This window comes from Macaca thibetana, chromosome 2 (genome assembly GCF_024542745.1).
Source record: "Macaca thibetana thibetana isolate TM-01 chromosome 2, ASM2454274v1, whole genome shotgun sequence".
Classification (NCBI taxonomy): Eukaryota; Metazoa; Chordata; class Mammalia; order Primates; family Cercopithecidae; genus Macaca; species Macaca thibetana.
The window spans coordinates 14771853-14790200 of record NC_065579.1 but is presented as its reverse complement, the minus strand read 5'-3'; the positions used below and the strand labels follow the sequence as shown (position 1 = coordinate 14790200).

The 18348-nt window shown below is 41.0% G+C and overlaps 1 protein-coding gene across 2 annotated transcripts in view; it reads left to right on the top strand.

Annotated features, from left to right (window-relative positions):
• FBXL2 (F-box and leucine rich repeat protein 2) overlaps positions 1 to 18348 on the top strand; it is a 128327-nt gene that overhangs the window by 78160 nt on the left and 31819 nt on the right. For both annotated transcript variants that reach the window (XR_007723327.1, XM_050779404.1), the window contains exons 3-6: positions 3612 to 3666; positions 3928 to 4002; positions 9416 to 9510; positions 18208 to 18276. Coding sequence is in view for 1 of the 2 variants with exons in the window: in XM_050779404.1 (XP_050635361.1) it covers positions 3612 to 3666; positions 3928 to 4002; positions 9416 to 9510; positions 18208 to 18276 (294 nt within the window). In the remaining variant the exon portion in view is untranslated. The remainder of the gene's footprint in view (positions 1 to 3611; positions 3667 to 3927; positions 4003 to 9415; positions 9511 to 18207; positions 18277 to 18348) is intronic.

Here is an 18348-nt window from a genome sequence, read left to right as displayed (position 1 = left end):
ATGGGCATGCACCACCACACCTGGCTAGTAATTGTATTTTTTTGTAGCAATGGGGTTTCACTATGTTGCCCGTGCTGGTCTCGAATTCCTGGGCTCGGGTGATCCTCCTCCCTCAGCCTTCCAAAGTGCTGGGATTATAGGTGTGAGCCACCATGTGCTGCCAAAAGATATTCCATTTTAATAATAAGAACATCAAATAACCAGAAAAAAAAATCTAAAGATAAGCAAGGTATCTATGTGGAAAACTACAAAAATTACTGTGAGAAATTAAAGAAATCCTAAATAAATTTTGGAATGGATCATGTTTCTGGATCGGAAAATTTAATATTGTAAAAATCTCAATTGTTCCCAAATTTTTTGTAAATTCAATGCAGTCCCAGTAACAATTTCAGAAAGTTTTCTTGTGGAAGTTGATATGCTGATTTTGAAACTTAATAGGAAATTCTGAGAATCAAGAATAAGTAAGATAATCTTGATGAAGAAGAACAAAGTTGAAGGACTTACGTTACCAGACATTGTGACTTATTATTAAAGCTTCATGAAATCAGCCTTACTGGCACAAAGACAAACAGACTAATGGAGCAGAATACAAAGTCCAAAAGTCCATCCAATCCCTCGCTCCGCTGTGTATATTTATAACCAGGCGCTATTGCAGTGCTTGCCTTGTAAAGTTGAGGCGATCACATTTGAGATAAGGAAGCACTTTCTAGGAAAGAATGTTTTGGAGGGGTCAGAACTCAGTTTGTCACTCGTGTCGCTATCTACGTTTCTATTGCCAGTATCCCAGGCTTTGTAATTGAGGGCATTACTTTTACTCATTGAAACATGAGTCAGGAATTGGCTTTGGCTGTCAGTGTGGTAGTTTGGAGTATCGCCACGCCTATTTGTGCAAATTCAACTACTTTCAGTTTAAAAGGTTGGGGAGAGAGGGGAAATAATGTAAATACTTTAGGCAATCTGTTTTTTCATTCAGTAATCATAAACCTAGGTAGTAAGCATGAGATGAGAAATGTGAATTCCTGTTCCATGTGTTGGTTCCTGCGTGTGTCTCAACGTGTGAGCTCTTGCTTCACATGTGAGTGAAGCAGGAGTCCAGTTTGTTCCAAGCAACACACTCACTCAATGAAAACTACTTCATCTGTTATTATCAGTTAAGAAATAGCACTGTTGACCTAAATAAGGAAACTGAGGTAAAATTAATCTAGAGAGTTTATTTGGGGCAAGTTTGAGATTGCAGCTCAGGAAACACTGGGAAGTGATCCTGAGAAAAAAGGAGTTGCTTGAGTTTTGTTTGTTTGTTTTGTTTTTGTTTTTGTTTTGAGATGGAGTCTCTCTCTGTTGCCCAGGCTGGAGTGTAGTGGCATGATCTCGGCCCACTGCAATCTCCGCCTCCCGGGTTCAAACGATTCTTCTGCCGCAGCCTCCTGAGTAGCTGGGACTACAGGCGCACACCACCACGCTCAGCTAATTTTTATATTTTTAGTAGAGATGGGGTTTCACCATGTTGACCAGGATGGTCTCCATCTCTTGACCTTGTGATCTACCTGCCTCAGCTTCCTGAAGTGCTAGGATTACAGGTGTGAGCCACCGTGCCTGGCCTGCTCGAGTTTTTAAAGAAAAAAGGATGAATCAGGAGGGGGCGATTACAAAAGTTGTTTTTGGGAACTCTTACCGGTTTCCAGAAGTAACATTGATTAGTGATTGGTTGTACATTGTTGAACTATCGGGTAGGAGTTAGAGTATCCAGCATATGGCATTGTTAGGTTACTTTATAGCTTACTTGTGTCAGTCACTCTGGAGCTCACATAGCGGCTCATATCTCTTAGATTAAGTTTCTTTCTTAGGATCTAGCCCAATCCTGAGGGAAAAACAGCTGTGTTAAGCTTTCCAAAGCAGTATATGTAGTGGTCCTGGCTTGTGCTCTTGAGTCAGACTACCTGGATTCAAATCCTAGTTCCACCTTTACTATCAGCGTGCCCTGGGCACCTTACTTAACCTCTATGTTCAGTGTCCTTATCTGTAAAATGGAGATAGTAATAGCACAACACCTCATAGCAGTGTTGTGCCAATTAAATGACTCACATGTAAACTATGGTTGGCACATAGTCGATGCATAATCAGTGTTGATTATTTTTGTTATTACCAGTATTGTTATTACTGAGACATGATAAAGGTGGTATGCTCTTAAGGGATTTTCAAGGGAAACAGCTAACTCTTTTTTTTTTACCTTTGGCATATGCTTTTAGAACCCAATCCCTGCATGAAATGTGATTCTGCTGTACTAGGCTAGTTTCTGTTTGGTGCTTGTTTTCTGTAGGGAGCTGACAATCAGATGTGGCTAGCTGTGGGATGGTCGTATGTCACAGAACACAGCTATTAGGGGCAGGAGAGCCTTTGGGTTGAGCAATGTAGATGTGTAGATATCCTAAAATACTTGGATGTATATGTTTAAGTACATATATTTTAGCCACCAGCATTTTTCTATGTACAAAGATCCACTGAATCTTTTAAAGTCAGTGTAACCCTTATTATGCTTCTATCCTTTGCTTTTCACTAGAGAATGATTGTAGCCTGTATTGTAGGATGGCATCTCTGCAGTCAGTATCCCATGGTACTGCATGTGGGTACATTATTGTAGGGTACAACACTTTGATGTTTTATGAGTCTACTCTCCTTCCCTGAGGCCACGGATTTTTATCTCACCACTATTGTTACCTTTAAAGAATTTTGAGGAATATTATAGGTGGCTGTTCACCATCTTACCACTCTCCCCCTTCCACACTCAGAGGCACAGACTCTCATATTTACTTTCCAGGACTCTCAGAACCGAAGTACTATTCTTGTTCCTGACTTCAACCCTATCCATCCTTCTCACAGAAAAGCTGCCCTTTGTTTCCAGCTGTCACTCTACAGTGCTGAGGCGCACATGGCTGTTTGCTCACGTACTAGCAGCAGCAGCTCCTCTCCTTGACTGCCAGAATGTCGAGGCTTCACTCAGTCCCCTGCCATGCTGGCAGCTACTGCTTCCTCTAAGGCATTACTGATGCCAACCAAGATTTTGTTTGCTTCTGTCTGCTTTTCTTTCCCCCTCATCTTTCCTGTGTTCTCTGGCTCCTTGGCTTTTGCTTAGGAAAAACTGATCACTTATAGACTTTGCCAACTAATGAGCTCCATCTTTCTGCCAGGCGAACAAATACTTCAAACCAAATGGGCTTTGTCATCAAGCTTTTTTTTGACAATGTTGTTTGAGGCTCAGGCATCTGAGCCCGTTCAGCGCATCTACCACCAAAAGAGGGCTTATGCTAGAGCGGTGGTCTTCAAATAGAACAAATTAGGGTCTTTCCTGTGTCCATTTCTTAGAACAAGGGAAATATAAGCTTAACGAGTTCTAAGGTAATTTGTATTGTGTGTCCAAAACAGCTTCTGAACATGCAAGCATTTAGTATTTCACTGTAGTGATATAAAGTTATAGTGCACTTGTATATTGCACATTGAGGAATCTTGAAAAAACTTATGTATCCAGGTGGCGGATTAGATTTTTTCTTTCAACTTATAATTATCCTGAAATGTTAACACCATCTCGTTTTTGTGTTTTTTTCCTCTCTCTGTAGAATATTTTCCTTCTTGGATATAGTAACTTTGTGCCGATGTGCACAGATTTCCAAGGTAGAGTATTCACCAGATTTTTAATCAATAAATATCAAGTTTTATTAGAATGAGTTTTAGTTCAAATTACTGAAAATTAAAATTTTATTATCTTTTATACTTAATATAACACAATGGTATAATTTTGCATTTGACGATTGACTTAATATACATTAAAAGTAGAGGTTTGGAAATAAAGGTTAATCAAGACTTTCTTTAAGAGTCTCAATAAATGTGTTTCTTTCACCCCCAATCCCTCTTCCTTTACCTCCCACCTTCCAGGCTTGGAACATCTTAGCCCTGGATGGAAGCAACTGGCAAAGAATAGATCTTTTTAACTTTCAAACAGATGTAGAGGTAAGTTAGCTTTGGTTTAGACAGAAAACTTTTTAAAAAGATGAGTAACTGTTCCCTCTTTCCTGCCTTTTTATTTTACTGCATTTAGATCTAATACTAAAGTGCCGAGGTAGAACAGAAAGAAGAAAAACTGGAAGGGATTTGCATACATGAAACAAAATCCTGCTTGCATTTTAAATTGTATCAGTAACAGATTGGTTTTCTCTCCTTTAGTTTATAGTCTGAGTTTTACTACTCAGCTTTTTAAAGCCACACACCTGCATCATTATCACCTGGTTCAATGCTTTAACCTTAGGAGACTTAACAAACACTTATTGACCTAAAAAATCCACTGAGAATTCTAATTCATCATCAAAAATGGAGAAATGGCAGAAGCACAGGCCCAAGAGTGAGGCTGGAGATCTAAAGTGTCACCCCAGCTCAGCCACTTAAGTCGTGTAATCTCTCAGTACTTCTGTTTTATTATCTATAAAATAAAGAAGTAAAGTAATAGTTAAGTCTTATACAATTCCAAGATTCTGATATATTTATCTGTAAATATGTAAATATCTCCATTTAAGCATGGTAAACCTGATGAAATGAGCACAGTTTATTTAGAACAACTTTGATATTCAATACGAAATTTCTAACCAAAAAGGAAGTTAAGGCAGGGAATAATAAAGAGCATTGTACTTAGGATTTGTCTGAAGCGCTGGTTTGAGGGTCTTGAGATTCTGAAGTTTATTTTCTACCTAATGTAAAACCTAATGTATTTCCAGTTTAGCAAACTTACAGTAGTGGAAATGCATTTTAATTTAGTTACTCACACAGTATGTTTGCCATGTGTTTTTACCAAGATGTATTTATTGTTTTTTTTTTTTTTTTTTTGGATAAGGAAATGCTTGTGTTTAACAGTAGGACTGAGCTAAGCAATTTCCTGCTAGCTGCTTAACCTGGTTTGACCTAGACAAACTAATGGTCTAGGTCAGTTGTGGAGACTCTTCACCTCCTTCTCTAGGTTACTTACTGCTTGAGAGTCTCTGCTTCTCATCTTATACCAGTGGAGCACAATACTTACAGTAAGTGGGGCAGAGCAGAAGATTTCCCTTTATTAAATAAAGGGGGAACCCCTTATTTCTGTCATATTGTGGTGCTCTGCTCTTGGAAGAGGACAGGGACCTCAAGGATTCACGCCCATCCTGGAACGATAAGCTCTAGTTCCTGGCTTAACACTGTAGTTTCTGAATTAGGTGTTCTTTAGTACGCTTTTGAGAGTTAACAGCAGTGATTACAACAGTGCTCCACCTAAACATGCCAACATTCCATGCCAGTGAATATAATTCCCCTTCAAACTGATCATATCTAAATATTTGTTCACTGTGTTTACTTAGTGACGATGTGGAGGACATTTAATTTCTAAAAATTGTAGTCATTTCTACTGACCACAAAGGAGAGTTATTGTTTTGAAAAAACTGAGCAAAATACTTTCTCTCTTTCTGTGGTTCTTCATATCTCCTCAAATTTGATGACTTTTCCAACCATACAACTTTTTTGGAAAGCACGTGAAGAACTTTTAAAGTCAGGCTGGGTGCAGTGGCTCACACCTGAAACCCCAACACTGTGGGAGGCCGTAGGGGGCAGATCACTGGAGCCCAGGAGTTCAAGACCAGCCTGGGCAACATAGCAAAACCGCGTCTCTACAAAAAAATGAAAAAGCAAAAATTAGCCAGGCACAATGGCACATGCCTGTAGTCTCTGCTACTCAGGAGGCTGAGGCGGGAGGATCACCTGAGCCCAAGAGGCAGAGGTTGCAGTGAGCTCTGATTGTGCCATTGCACTCTAGCCTGGGTGACAGAGTGAGGCCCGGTCTCAAAAAAAAAAAAAAATTATTCTGATATTAAAAAGTACTACTATTTCAACTAAATATCACTACCTTGTGCATTATTTGATTACAAGATTTTAGTTGACTGCTGACTTTCAGCTAACTGCCATGTAAACACATCCCAGAAATACTTAAAAGTCCATGCACCAAAGGGGAAGCCAATTTATGGTTCACCAGTTATATAAATAATTGCATGTGAAAACCTAAAATAGCTGACACCAGGATTGCAATCTAGTCATAACATTTAGCTTCCCTTTTGGGCTAGCCCCCTTGGTCCAGCCTAGATTATGAACCAAGTCTTGGGGTCTTTCATAGTCCTTAAACAAGACCCTTTGGAGGATGCTTGCCCTAGGAAGCATTTTATGGATAGTCTTAAAAATATGCACTTTGGGAAGGAAATGTGAGAGAAAAGAGAAGTTGTCAAGGATCAGGATCAACACACTAATAATATTTGCTGTGTGTCTGACACTGTCATAAGCACCATATTAAACTGAGGCACAGAAAAGGTTGAGTAACTTACCCAAGGTCACTCACCTACTAAGAGGAGACTGTAGGTGTCTTGAACGGTGGGTTGCATGACTGGCACAGGAAGAAAAGGCAGAGTAAAGCATCTAGGTGACAAGTGCACACGGTACCTTTCCTTCATCTTCTCTTTTGTGAATACGTGTGGTTTACCTGAAGTTTGGGTTGGCATTTTCTGTGCCTTTAAAACTTGTACATTTTGTTGTCAGTGTCTTCATGGTTACTGAAGATTGTGCTAGGCCAAAAATGAAAAATAACTAAGTAGTGTGTGAATCTGAAAGTGGTAACTCCAAGGGTCTTTAGCCCATTTTAGGGCTTATTTTTCTTTAAAGCCCTTCATTCTAAAATGCATGCCTACAACATATTGTCTGGTAGATAAGACACAGAATCATTGGCTTGAATATTGCACTGAAATGGATTTGCATTTTTCCCCCTCTTAGTTGGAAAGAGTGGAACAGAATATTGTGTATGTAGTTTTGTATTCCAGTACAAGAACTTTGCCCCAAAAAAGGAGGACTAGAAAGTTTATATAAATGTTACTAACTTGAAATGGGAACAGTATATTAGGTGCTCCGTTTGTAGACATTGGTGTAGAGCTGTTTTTTTTTTTGTTTGTTTCTGTTTATTAGGTACTTAAATACATATCTTTGATTTCTAAGTCATAATCTTTTTCCCCCTGTGAGAAAGATTTATTTTACAATTGTCTGGAATTTCGCTTCAAAAAATATTAATAATTGCCGGGCGCGGTGGCTCACGCCTGTAATCCCAGCACTTTGGGAGGCCGAGGCGGGCGGATCACAAGGTCAGGAGATCAAGACCACGGTGAAACCCCGTCTCTACTAAAAATACAAAAAATTAGCCGGGCGCGGTTGTGGGCGCCTGTAGTCCCAGCTACTCGGGAGGCTGAGGCAGGAGAATGGCGTGAACCCGGGAGGCGGAGCTTGCAGTGAGCCGAGATCGCGCCACTGTACTCCAGCCTGGGCGACAGAGCGAGACTCCGTCTCAAAAAAAAAAAAAAAAAAAAAAAATTAATAATTATTAATGCAGGTAGTCTCAAGAAAGTATAAATAGATGCTAACAGTATCAAAGATTGGATTTTCAACGTAATTAAGATGTTAGCTAGGTAACAATATGTATCCTGTGGGGTTTTTTGTTTGTTTTTATGAGACAGAGTCTTGCTCTGTCACCCAGGCTGGACTGCAGTGGGATGATCTTGGCTCACTGCAACCTGCGTCTCCCAGGCTCAAGCGATTCTCCTACCTCAGCCTCCCAAGTAGCTGGGACTACAGGTGTGCCCCACTATGCTTGGCTGATTTTTTTTTTTTTTTTTTTGAAACAGTCTCGCTCTGTCGCCCAGGCTGGAGTGCAGTGGCGTGATCTCAGCTCACTGCAAGCTCTGCCTCCCGGGTTCACACCATTCTCCTGCCTCAGCCTCCCAGGTAGCTGGCACTACAGGTGCCTGCCACCACGCCCAGCTAATTTTTTGTATTTTTAGTAAGACAGGGTTTTACCGTGTTAGCCAGGATGGTCTCGATCTCCTGACCTCGTGATCCGCCCACCTCGGCCTCCCAAAGTGCTGGGATTACAGGTGTGAGCCACCATGCCTGGCCGCTTGGCTGATTTTTGTATCTTTAGTAGAGATGGGGTTTCACCATGTTGGCCAGCCTGGTCTCAAAATCCTGACTCAGCCTCCCAAAGTACAGGGATTACAGGCTTGAGCCACTGCGCCCGCCCCCTGTGGTTTTGATGTATCTTGGTGAATTCGTCATGCTCACAGTTCAGTGCCAAGATTGCTGTTTTATAAAATGAGGATAATAGTATTCAAAACAAATCAAATTGTCCCTTTGAACTTTTCCTCCCTTGTGGAGGTGGAGGTTGTAGTTAGTATTTATAACTACCTTCTTCCACAATAAATTTCTGTATTCCTTTGCCTTCAGCAAGCACCTCAGCTGGTCATGGTTCTTTACCTGGTGGAATGACTCACACCTTTATTCCTGAAGGGTCTGGTCATTAATCGTCGTGCTTGGATTGGGTTGTTGTAGTTTGCTACTGGCATAAATCATAGGGCATGGTACTACTACAAGATGCCCTAAGGGATCTTCTCTATTCTACACATACTCTTCCTTACCTCCGTTTTGGGAGTGTTCATGAAGTTTTTTGACTATTAAATCTATTAAATGAGCCATAATAGGTACAAGAAATTGTTCCTCAAAAAGTAGAAGTAAACCAGGTGCCATGGCCTGTGCCTGTAGTCCTAGCTACTCAGTAGGCTGAGGCAGGAGGACCGCTTGAGCCCAGGAGTCTGAGGCGACAATGAGCTATGACCACACCACTACACTCCAATCTGGGCACCAGAGTGAGACCCCCAAACAGCAACCCCATCTCTAAAGAAAAAAAGTGATTTGAAGTAGAAAACGTTTTTTAAAAAGTGGAAGTGCTTAATCATTGTTCATTGTTCATTTTCTTTTTGCTTCCTCTAATATCTCTGCCAGTACGCAGCGAAAGTTCTTGTTTCAAAGCAAATGTGTTTAAGTAGGGGACAGCTAAGGAGGATGAGGGGGAGCTTTTGCAATATATTGTTATACTTTTAAAGTGGTAATGTTTAGCTCAAGTAGGATTTTCTTTTTAAAGCCGCATTGTCTTAGATCTCTGCTCGGTGGCTGGTATTCCCACAGCTAACCTCAAAAAGCCTTTTGATTGGCGGAATAGCTGTGACCCTTGGGTAGGGAGGGCCTAACCCCAGGGCTAAGGCTTTCAAAAGGCAGTGTACAGGTTTTGGTTTTTGTGTTTGTGTGTGTTTTTGTTTGTTGGTTGGTTTTAGAATACTTAATGCTTTAATTGAGAACATTTTTCAGCGCTTGCAGCCCCTTCATGCATTAAGGATAGAACTGAGGTGTTAGAGGAATGTTCCAAAATATTTTCTGTTACACTTGGAAAAATATATTCTGTTCCTAGATTTCAGGTTATTTTGCTGTTAGATAAGCAGCATGAAAAAACAGTATTTTTCCCCCCGAACTTTCTTGATTAAAGGGTCGAGTGGTGGAAAATATCTCGAAGCGATGCGGTGGATTCCTGAGGAAGCTCAGCCTGCGAGGCTGCATTGGTGTTGGGGACTCCTCCTTGAAGTAAGTCAAATCCAGTGGCTCACTCTGTCATGGCAGCTTGTAGCATTTTCATCAGCAAAAATAAACCAAGCCTATTATATGTTCTTCTTCTGTTAAAATTCTTTTTGTGGTAATTTGCATAGAGTAATGAGAGGACCAGGACTTTGGAATATCTAACCTGGGTTGGAAACCGAGCTGTACTGTTGTTAGGGATGTGACCTTGGGACAAATTATTTCGCCTGAGTATCAGTTCTCCTGCAAAGTCAGGGCAGTTATAGCTCCCACAGGACTGTCATAGGCATAACAAGAAATAGCATGTATGAAGTGCCTACCTCTTTTCTATTTCCTTCTTCACTTCTGCATCTTCCTAGTTTTCCTCTCATATTAGCTACCTTTATAAATTTTACTAATTGATAAAATATTTCAAAACTTTCCTTGGTATAAGCTAGAATTTTGCTTACTCATAATGATGGGATATGATTTTTACATTAATTTTATTATTGTTAGCAATATATACTATCCAACCAAATATTTGCCCATCTCTTACTGGATAACCATTATTTATTGGGGTTTTGGTGGGGGGGTTGTTTTTATTTTTGTTTTTGTTTTGAGACCGAGTCTCGCTCTGTCGCTCAGGCTGGAGTGCAACAGTGCGATCTCAGCTCACTGCAACCTCTGCCTCCCAGGTTCAAGCGATTCTCCTGCCTCAGCCTCCTGAGTAGCTGGGATTACAGGCGTGCACCACCACGCCCAGCCAATTTTTGTGTTTTTAGTAGAGACAAGATTTCACCATATTGGCCATGCTGGTCTTGAACTCCTGACCTCAGCCATCTTGGACTCCCAAAGTGCTGGGATTACAGTCGTGAGCCACTGCACCTGGGCAATTGGGAATGTTATCAATGTTAAGGATGTGTGCTGGCCAGGCACAGTGGCTCAGGCCTGTAATCCCAGCACTTTGGGAGGCTGAGGTGGGACGATCCCTTGAAGCCAGGAGTTTGAGACCAGTTTGGGCAGCAAAATGAGACTCCTCTACCAAAAAAAACCCCCCACACACAAAAACAAAAAACACATTTGTGCCTTGAGGATTTCTGGAGACAGAGATGATTAAAACCTTCATGTCTTTATCTTCATGGCCTCTAGTATTGCTTATGAGGTTGGCTAAATTAGGGTGTACCCCCCATAACCTTGGAATACACTTTGTGTTCTTGCAGACCTAAATATTACCACAATGTACAGCAATCACAGACTTCCAGTAAGAATGTGCAACACACAGTGAATGCAGACAGTAGAATTTACAATTCAAACATCTGCTATACCATTGCTAAAAAAAAAATTGATTCACAACATCTTTTAAGTATAAAAACACTCAGTAACTTATGGAACAAAATGATTTTCTTTAAATCAAGAAAATTCTTTAAATCATGAATTAGATTGACACCTTTAAACATGTTTAAACAACTTTATCACTCAGATAAAGCCCACTTGAATTGCCATGTATTATTTATTTTATATATTATTGGATCCTATTTGCTACAATTTTGTTAAAAAATTTTGCATTTGGGCTCATGAGGAATATTGCCTTATGATTTTATTTTCTTATAATGCTTTTGTCTGGTTTAGGTATCAAGGTAATACTGGCTTCATGTAGTGAATTGGGAAGTATTTCCTCCTATTCACATTTCTGGGGATGTGTTCAGTGGCTGACATCTATAATCCCAGTGCTTTGGGAGGCCAAGGTGGGAGAATCACTTGAGCCCAGGATTTTGAGACCAGCCTGGCAACACAGCAAGGCCCCATCTCTTAAAAAAAATTAAGTAGCTGAGTGTGGTGGTGCATACCTGTAGTTCTAGCTATTTGGGAGGCTAAAGTGGGAAGATCGCTTGAGCCCAGAAGTTCAAGGCTGCAGTGAGCTATGATCACACGACCATACTCCAAGCTGGGTGACAGAGTGAGACCCTATCTCTAAAAAATAAAAACAATTTGGCCAGGCGTGGTGTCTCACGCCTGTAATCTCAGCACTTTGGGAGGCTGAACAGGCGGATCACGAGGTCAGGAGATCAAGACCATCCTGGCTAACGTGGTGAAACCCCATCTCTACTAAAAATACAAAAAATTAGCTTGGCGTGGTGGCAGGCACCTGTAGTCCCAACTACTTGGGAGGCTGAGGCAGAAGAATGGCGTGAACCCGGGAGGTGGCACTTGCAGTGAGCCAAGATCGTACCACAGCACTCCAGCCTAGGCGACAGAACGAGACTCGGTCTCAAAAGTAAATAAATAAAAATAAAAACAATTTTTAAAAATTCTGGGAGTGTTTATGTACAATTTATATTTTTAAAAAATGTTTTGTAGAATTCACTATTGAGGCCATCTGCTCCTGCATGTTTTTTGGGGGGAACGTTTTTAATCACAAATTTGATTTCTTTTTTTTTTTTTTAGATGGAGTTTCACTCTTGTTGCCCAGGCTGGAGTGCAGTGGCACAGTCTTGGCTCACTGCAAACTCAAGGAATTCTCCTGCCTCAGCCTCCCAAGTAGCTGGGATTACAGGCACCCACCACTATGCCTGGCTAATTTTTATATTTTTAGTAGAGACAGGGGTTTCACCATGGTCTTGAACTCCTGACCTCAGGTGATCTGCCTGCCTCGGCCTCCTAAAGTGTTGTGATTACAGGCGTGAGCCACCTCACCTAGCCTCAATTTCTTTAATATGTATAGAATTCTTCAGATTATTTCTTCATAAATGAGTTGTGGTAGTCTGTGTCTTTCAAAGAATTTGTCCATTTCACCTAAGTTCTTGGACTTATTAACATTGTTTATATCCTCTTACTTTAATATCTGTAAAATCTGCAGTGATATACCCTCTCTCGTTTCTGAAATTGGTAATTGTCTTTTTTTTTTTTTTTTTTTGGTCCTTGTCAGTCTATTAAGAGGTCTATCAATTTTATTGATATTCTCAAAGAACCAGCTTTTGTTTTCACCCATTTTTCATTGTTTTTCTGTTTTCTGCTTCATTTATTTCCACTCTGATCTTTATTATTTCGTTCCTTTTGCTTACTTTGGGCTTCATTTGTTTTTGTTTTTGTTTTTTCTCTAGTTTCTTAAGACGGAAGCTGAAGTCATTGATTTGAGACTTTTTTTTCTAGTATGGGAGTTTAATGACATAATGACATAAACTAAGTCAGTATTTTGGGGAAAATTCATGCCACAAATTCTTATATGCTACGTTTTCATCTTCATGCAAAATGCATTCTAATTCCCCTTTTGATTTCTTTCATGACCCGTGGGTTGTTTAGAACAATATTATTTAGTTTCTAAATATTTGGACATTTTCCAGAAGAGCACATTACTGATTTCTAATTCAATTCAGTCGTGATCACAGAACATAGTTATACCCTGAATCCTTTTAAATTTATTGAGACTTGTTTTGTGGCCAATCATATGGCCACTCCTGGCAAGTGTCCCATGTGCACTTGAAGAGAATGTATATTCTGCTGTTAGATGAAGTTTGCTATAAATGCCAGTAGGACAGGTTGGTTGATAGTATTGAGCAGATCTTCTCTATTCTTACTAATTTTCCACTACTAATTTATCAACTAATAAGAGAGAAGTATTGAAATATCTGCCTATAATTTTTTATTTGTCTATTTCTCCTCACAGTCCTGTCAGCTCTTGCTTCGTGTATTTTGAAGCTCTGTTATTATGTATATAAACATTTAGAATTGCTATGTCTTTTTCATTGATATGTCCTTCTTTTATCCCTGATAATTTTCTTTACTATAAAATCTACTTTGTCTCATATAGTCACTCCAGCTTTCTTTTGACTAGTGTTGGCATTATATCTGTTTTTCTATCATTTTACTTTAATCTATTTGTATCTATATTTAAAGTTGATTTTTTATAGTTGGGTGTAGCTTTTTTTTTTTTAGACGGAGTCTTGCTCTGTCACCCAGGCTGGAGTGCAGTGGAGTGCAGCTCACTGCAACCTCTGCCTCCTGAGTTCCCGCCATTCTCCTGCCTCAGCCTCCCAAGTAGCTGGGACTCCAGGCACGCGCCATCACGCCCAGCTGATTTTTTATATTTTTAGTAGAGACGGGGTTTCACCATGTTAGCCAGGATGGTCTCGATCTCCTGACCTCATGATCTGCCCGCCTCAGCCTCCCAAAGTGCTGGGATTACAGGCGTGAGCCACCACGCCCAGCTGTGTGTTGCTTTTTATCCAATATGACAGTCTTTGCTTTTTAATTTGGGTTAGACTATTTGCATTTAATATGATTATGGTTAGGTTTAAATCCACCCTCTTGCTGTTTGTTTTCTATTTGTCCTATACATTCTTTTTTCCCCTTTCCTCTTTCTTTCTTCTTTTAGATTTTTTTTTTTTTTTTTGAGACAGGGTCTTGCGCTGTTGCCCTGGCTGGAGTGCAGTGGCACAATCTCGACTCACTGCAGCCTCTGCCTCCTGCATTCAAGCGATTCTCGTGCCTCAACCTCCCAAGTAGCTGGGGCTACAAGCATGGGCCACCTTGCCTGGATAAGTTGTGTATTTTTAGTAGAGACAGGTTTTCACCATGTTGCCCAGGCTGATCTCGAACTCCTGACCTCAAATGATCTGCCCGCCTCAGCCTCCCGAAGTGCTGGGATTGTACAGGCGTGAGCTACCATGCCTGGCCGAGATTAAGTGTTTTTTAATGACTTCATTTTATATTCCTTTTTCGCTTCGTTTCTATAACTCTTCATATGTTTAGTCATTGCTTTAGAGTTTATTGACTACATGTTTAATTTAGTACAGTCTACCTTCATATTGTATTATGTAAAACTTTCATTTCTCCTCACTTCGTCTTTATGCTATTGTTGTCATACATTTTAATTCTCCTTATATACACTTCATAGATTTAGTACCTTTGTTTAACAGTCAACTATTTTTAAGAGATTTATTGTTATTATTATTATTATTATTATTATTTTAGACAGTCTCACTCTGTCACCCAGGCTGGAGTACAGTGTCATGGTCTAGGCTCAGTGTAACCTCCGCCTCCCAGGTTCAAGTGATTCTTGTGCCTCAGCCTTCCAAGTAGCTGAGACTACAGGCATGTACCACTCTGCCTGGCTAATTTTTGTACTTTTAGTAGAGACAAGGTTTTGCCCTGTTGGCCAGGCTGGTCTCAAACTCCTGGCCTCAAGTGAGCTGCCTGCCTCAGCCTCCCAAAGTGTTGGGTTTACAGGCATGAGCCACAGTGCCCTGCCTATTTTTAAGAGATTTAAATTTAAAAATTGTATATACCCAAGTAGTTGCTACATCCAGTCTTTCCTTTCTGTAGACACATATTTTTAACTGGTATCATTTTCTTTCTGCATAAAGAAATTTTTTTACATTTCTTTTACTGTAAGCCTGATTAATTCTTCCAGCTCTTCTATGTCTAAAAAAATCTATTTTTTCCTTCACTTAAAAAAAATATTTTTGCTGGGCCGGGTGCAGTGGCTCACGCCTGTAATCCCAGCACTTTGGGAGGCTGAGGTGGGTGGATCATGAGGTCAGGAGATTGAGACCATCCTGGCTAACACAGTGAAACCCTGTCTCTACTAAAAATACAAAAAAAATTAGCTGGGCCTGGTGATGGGCACCTGTAGTCCCAGCTACTTGGGAGGCTGAGGCAGGAGAATGGCGTGAACCTGGGAGGCAGAGCTTGCAGTGAGCTGAGATTGCACCACTGTACTCTAGCCTGGGCAACAGAGCGAGACTCCGTCTCAAAAAAAAAAAAGCAAAAATTTGCTGAGTATAGAATTCTATAGTGACTATTTTTTTTGTATTTTAAGGGTGGTGCTCCTCTGTTTTCTTGCCTTTTCATTACCAGTGATAAAACTGCTGTCACATAACATGGCTTTGTTTTCTGGCTGTTTTTAGGGTTTTCTCTATCACTGGTTCCTCTCTCTCTCTCTCTAGAATCTCACTCTGTCACCCAGGATGGAGTGCGGTGGTGCCACTTTGGCTCACTGTAACCTCCACTTCCTGAGCTCAAGTGATCCTCCCACCTCAGCCTCGCAAGTGGCTGGGACCACAGTCACACACCACCACGAATGGCTAATCTGTCACTGGTTTTGATCAATTTGGTTATAATATGCCTTGGTGTGTTTTTCTTCATGTTTCTTGCACTTGTAGTTCTTTGAGTTCCTTGGGTCCATAGGTTTATTGTTTTCATAAAGTTTGGGGAAATTTTGGCAATTATTTCTTCAGTATTTTTTCCTCCTTCCTCTGTCTCCTCTTATTTAGTGATTCCAATCACATGTATATTAGGTTGCTTGAAGTTGTCCCACAGTTCATTCATGCTCTGTTCTTTTTCTGTTTTATTCCGCTCTGTGTTTCATTTTTGATAGTTGCTATTGCTATGTCTTCAAGTTCACTAATCTTTTCTTCTGCCATATCTAATCTGTTGTTAATCTCATCCAATAAAGATCCAATAAAGTTTTATATCAGCCATTGTGGTTTTCATATCTTTGTTGTTGTTGCTGTTGTTGTTGTTGTTGTTGTTGTTGTTGAGATGGAGTCTCACTCTGTGGCCCAAGCTGGAGTGCAGTGGCGTGATTATGGCTCACTGCAACCTCCACCTCTCGCGTTCAAGTGATTCTCCTGCTTCAGCCTCCCAAGTAGCTGGAACTATAGGCATGTGCCACCACACCAGCTACGTTTTGTGTGTTTTTTTTTTTTTTTTTAATAGAGACAGGGTTTCACTATGTTGGCCAGGCTGATGTTGAACTTCTGACCTCAAGTGATCTGCTTGCCTTGGCTTCCCAAAGTGCTGGGATTACAGGTGTGAGCGACTGCATCTTGGATCCCTTTTATTTTTCCAAGTGTCTACATAATGTTTAATTGTTAGCTTCATAGAAATGTATTCTAGGCAATAACATTGTAACTTTTAATGCCTTTGTTGTTTCTGCTATTTGTGTCAGTTTAGAGTAGGTTTTGGTGGATTACATCTTCTCTTTATTGTGGATATATTTTCCTCCTTCTATGAAAACATAATTTTTTGTTCAGTGCCAGACATTGTGAATTTTACTTTGTTGGGTGCAGATATTTTTGTATTCCTATAGATACTCGAGTTTTGTTCTGGGATACAGTTGACTTAATTGGGAATAGTTCTCGTTAGGTCTTGTTTTTAAGATTTGTTAGGTTGTACCAAAGCAGTGTTTAGGGCTAATTGTGCACCACTCCTAAAGGAAGACTATTCTCAATACTCTATCCAATGCCCCAAGAATTGTGGCATTTTTCACCCTTGGTTGGTAGAAATGGGCACTATTCCTTGCCCTTGGTGAGCTCTGGCTACTGTTTCCTTTAATGCTTTTTGTTGATTCTTATTCCCTGGCCTTGGGCTTTGGGTAGTTTCATCACATGCGTACATTGGTCAGTGTGGGACTGAGTTCTTTTTGTTGTTGTTGTTGTTTTGGAGATAGAGTCTCACTATGTTGCCTAGGCTGGTCTCAAACTCTTGGGCTCAAGTGATCCTCCTGCTTTGGTCTCCCAAATTGCTGGGATTACAGGCATGAGCCACCATGCCTGGCCTGTAATTAATTCTTGAGGGGCACCCTCCACAGATCTCTGGAGTTCTCTTTGTGATGTTCTCTCTGCTCTAGTGCTCTTGCCAGATAACTCCGGCTGCCTTGGTCTTCCTAGACTTTCAGCCCCATCTCTTCATCTCAGACAATCCATCAGGCTCCAGCTTGGTTCCCCCTACCTGTACCAGGGCAGGTTGGAAGGAGCACATCTGAAAGCTGTATTTCAGAATGATGGAGATGACCTGAGCTAGTCCTTGCTGAATATGTTAAGCAGTGAGTGGTGAATAGGGGGTTTTAATTTGCTGCTTCTGGCCTTGCTACCAACCCACAGATCAATGAGGAAGTTTCTCTTCATGACTGAACGTCCTCACCAGTAAAATGAGTGGGTCTTGATACTGATTAACTGCTGTCTTCTATCAATCGCCAGAAATGGTTTCTCTGGAAAGGCTCTAGGGTAAGCAAGTGACAGCATGGCACAGTACAAGAAGATTTGCCCCCTTGCTTCAAATTGATTTTTTTGTAGAGCGGAGGGAGCAGGGAGCTAGGCCTCTATTCTCATGATTTGGTGATGACTCACCAAGCTGTGTGTAAAGGAGAACTGATTGATAGGTAGTCTAGGACTCTGCTTCTCAAAATGTGGTCCCTAGACTAGCAGCACTGGCATCACCTGGGAGTTTCTTTAAACTGCAGATTGTCAAGCTCCATTCTAGATCTGTCATCAGAATCTGCACTGTGACAAGAACCCTAGCTGAGTCTTTTTTTTTTTTTTTTTTTTTTGAGACGGAGTCTCACGCTGTTGCCCAGGCTGGAGTGCAGTGGCGCGATCTCGGCTCACTGCAAGCTCCGCCTCCTGGGTTCACGCCATTCTCCTGCCTCAGCCTCCTGAGTAGCTGGGACTACAGGCGCCCGCCACTGCGCCCGGCTAATTTTTTGTATTTTTAGTAGAGACGGGGTTTCACTGTGGTCTCGATCTGCTGACCTTGTGATCCGCCCGCCTCGGCCTCCCAAAGTGCTGGGATTACAGGCTTGAGCCACCGCGCCCGGCCTCCCTAGCTGAGTCTTACACGCTTTAATTAAGTTTGAGGGAGCACTGTTCTAAGCGTGAATGGTTTCATATGCCCTCTAGTGGCTGTCCAGCAACTTGCAGGGAGCTTTGAAATGTTTTCTCATTTTAGGACCTTTGCACAGAACTGCCGAAACATTGAACATTTAAACCTCAACGGATGCACAAAAATCACTGACAGGTAAATAATGAAGATTAATTGGTGACCAAATAGCCACAGGGAGAGAGAAGGGAAAGAAACATGGTTGAAAAT